This window comes from Saccostrea cucullata, unplaced genomic scaffold, assembly GCF_032062105.1.
Source record: "Saccostrea cucullata isolate Sc308-1 unplaced genomic scaffold, CSIRO_AGI_Scuc_v1 ctg18141, whole genome shotgun sequence".
In the NCBI taxonomy this organism is placed as follows: Eukaryota; Metazoa; Mollusca; class Bivalvia; order Ostreida; family Ostreidae; genus Saccostrea; species Saccostrea cuccullata.
Window position 1 is genome coordinate 3,014 of NW_026930021.1, and position 2,395 is coordinate 5,408.

The 2,395-nt window shown below is 38.0% G+C and overlaps 1 protein-coding gene across 1 annotated transcript; it reads left to right on the plus strand.

The window, feature by feature from the left end:
• The first annotated feature begins 203 nt into the window (after nt 1-203).
• On the plus strand, nt 204-2,060 carry LOC134282736 (uncharacterized). The gene is made up of 3 exons (XM_062765138.1): nt 204-1,031; nt 1,124-1,333; nt 1,516-2,060. Exons 1-3 carry the CDS (start codon nt 225-227, stop codon nt 2,035-2,037), a joined length of 1,539 nt encoding a protein of 512 aa, XP_062621122.1. The 5' UTR covers nt 204-224; the 3' UTR covers nt 2,038-2,060.
• Nucleotides 2,061-2,395: the final 335 nt, after the last annotated feature.

Consider the following 2,395-nt stretch of genomic DNA (forward strand, 5'->3'; position numbering starts at 1 on the left):
CCTATTGTATCGTTTGTAAGAAACCAGGTCCCAAATTGATAGTAGTGTCACCAGAATGCCGCACATCTGTTTTCATTGAACACAATATATTAATTCCATCTGGAAATAGATGTTGTCCTGGTCATGTGGAAAATGAACGCTTCACAACTGATGCTATTCAGCAATTACCAACGACAGACAATGCATTTGTTAACAGAACTACCATCCTAAGTTTACTTCAAGAGATGCGTGTATTATGTCATAAACATGACAAGTCTTATTTGGACTTTGATGACACCACGACTCTGACCGATACAGACTATTTGTCTTTGCTGGGACTCAACAAGGAAGATTTCCATACAATATGTGACGCTGTGAAAGATGAAGTGAAACCAACACCGTCTAGGAGTCTAAGAAAATCTGTTGCCATATTCCTGTGCAAATTAAAGACTGGCTTGTCAAATCAAATACTGTCAACACTTTTCCAAACTTCCAAATCCAGTTTAAGGAGGGCTGTTAGTGCTGTAAGAGCAGCATTGATGATCAGCTTTGTGCCACACCATCTTGGGTTTGAACACATAAGAAGAGAGGAAGTCATCGAAGACCATACACGACAGCTAGCACAGACACTGTTTGGTAACATCGACAAGAAACAGGCCATATTGGTACTGGATGGCACTTACATATACACAGCTAAGAGCAATAATTTCCACTACCAAAGACGTTCTTACAGCATCCACAAGGGGAGACCACTAATCAAGCCTATGGTTATCGTGACTACTACTGGTTACTTTGTCTCTATCTTAGGACCATACCTTGCTGATAATAAAAACAATGATGCATCAATTCTCCAACACATCATCAAAACAAATGCTGAAGATATTCGGAGCTGGCTAAGTGAAGACGACATCTTTATTGTTGACCGCGGGTTCAGAGATGCTTTGCCTCTGCTTGAAGATCTTGGAATCCAGGCAGAAATGCCCCGATTTCTGCTCAAGGGACAAAACCAAATGACTACTGATGATGCAAATATGAGCAGACTTGTGACAAAGGTAAATAACATGTAAATTCTCGCAATAAAGTTATTTACAATTTCTTGTGAAAATATATTACTATGAATAAGTTTTGAAAAAATATTTTTTAGGTCAGATGGGTAGTGGAATCTTCAAACGCACGTATCAAGAGGTGGCGATATTTGGACAAGACACTACCCACTAATCAAATTCCCTTCATCGGTGACTATGTCAGGATAATTTGCGCACTCTCAAACAGATTCTCTCCACCCCTGAGTAAAAGTAACAGCACTGAGGCTGATGATGCAGAGGCAGCAAAAATGCTCTATCTGTCCAAACAGGTATTTAAGTAATGCACAATTGATTTATTGTATAATACCTTAATGTACTAGTAATTGAGCAGCTGCAAAAATCTGCATTTAAGAATACATTTAACTTTTTTAAATTTCATCTTGCTCATCTCCCTTGAATACATCTGAGTATATATTAAGTTATAATAACATGCGTATGGCTTTCTTAATAGGTGAATAATCTCAAACGAATGGTTCAAGAGAATGGACTTAACAGAAGATCTACTCAATGGCAAACAGTTCTTGAATGTGAAATTCAGAATTTCCCCATGTTGGATGAGGATCAGTTGCGGAATTTGACTTGTGGCACCTATCAATTGAAGCTCTCTCGTAGCTACATTCAAGAACACATTGAGGGAGGATGTGATATTTTCTTCCATAAAGAAAATGATAGGCTCCTAAAGGTGAAAATTCAGAGTCGGCACACATCATCAAAGCAGTATTTAGTTTGGATTGAGTATTCTGATTACTCTGTAGAGGCATGGTATTGTACCTGCAGAGCGGGTGCCAGAGTTGTGGGCATGTGCTCTCACATAGCAGCCATCATTTGGTACCTGGCAAAAGGAAGACATGAACAAAGGACATATGGTGTGCGTGACTGGAGTGAGCATGTCCTTGATGCAGCTGACATCCCACCTGCTTTGGACGAGTCTGACAGTGATGACAGTAGCTGTGAAAGTGTTCCCGAGGAGTGAACAGTTAGTTAATGTTCATTGTATTTTATTCATTGTTATTTTATATACATTGTATATGTTGTATATATGTTTTTAAAAAAAATTATGTTATTTTTTCAATTTACTTGTTTAATCTGCGGTGTGAGTTTTAAGTCGGATGCGGAAATTGGGCCGCTCTGCATGTAGAGTATCATTTTTTAATTTACCTGTTTATAATCTCATGTAAAGTGTTATTTTTCAATTTACCTGTTTATAATCTCATGTGTGAGTTTTAAGTCGGATGCGGAAATTGGGCCGCTCTGCATGTAGAGTATCATTTTTTAATTTACCTGTTTATAATCTCATGTAGAGTGTTATTTTTCAATTTACCTGTTTATAA

Excerpts from the sequence above, each read along its gene's own strand:
- LOC134282736 (XM_062765138.1), top strand. The coding sequence starts at position 225 with ATGCGTGTATTATGTCATAAACATGACAAGTCTTATTTGGACTTTGAT. Across the intron at positions 1,032-1,123 it reads TGAGCAGACTTGTGACAAAG|GTCAGATGGGTAGTGGAATC; the intron begins GTAAATAACATG and ends AATATTTTTTAG. Across the intron at positions 1,334-1,515 it reads TGCTCTATCTGTCCAAACAG|GTGAATAATCTCAAACGAAT; the intron begins GTATTTAAGTAA and ends CTTTCTTAATAG.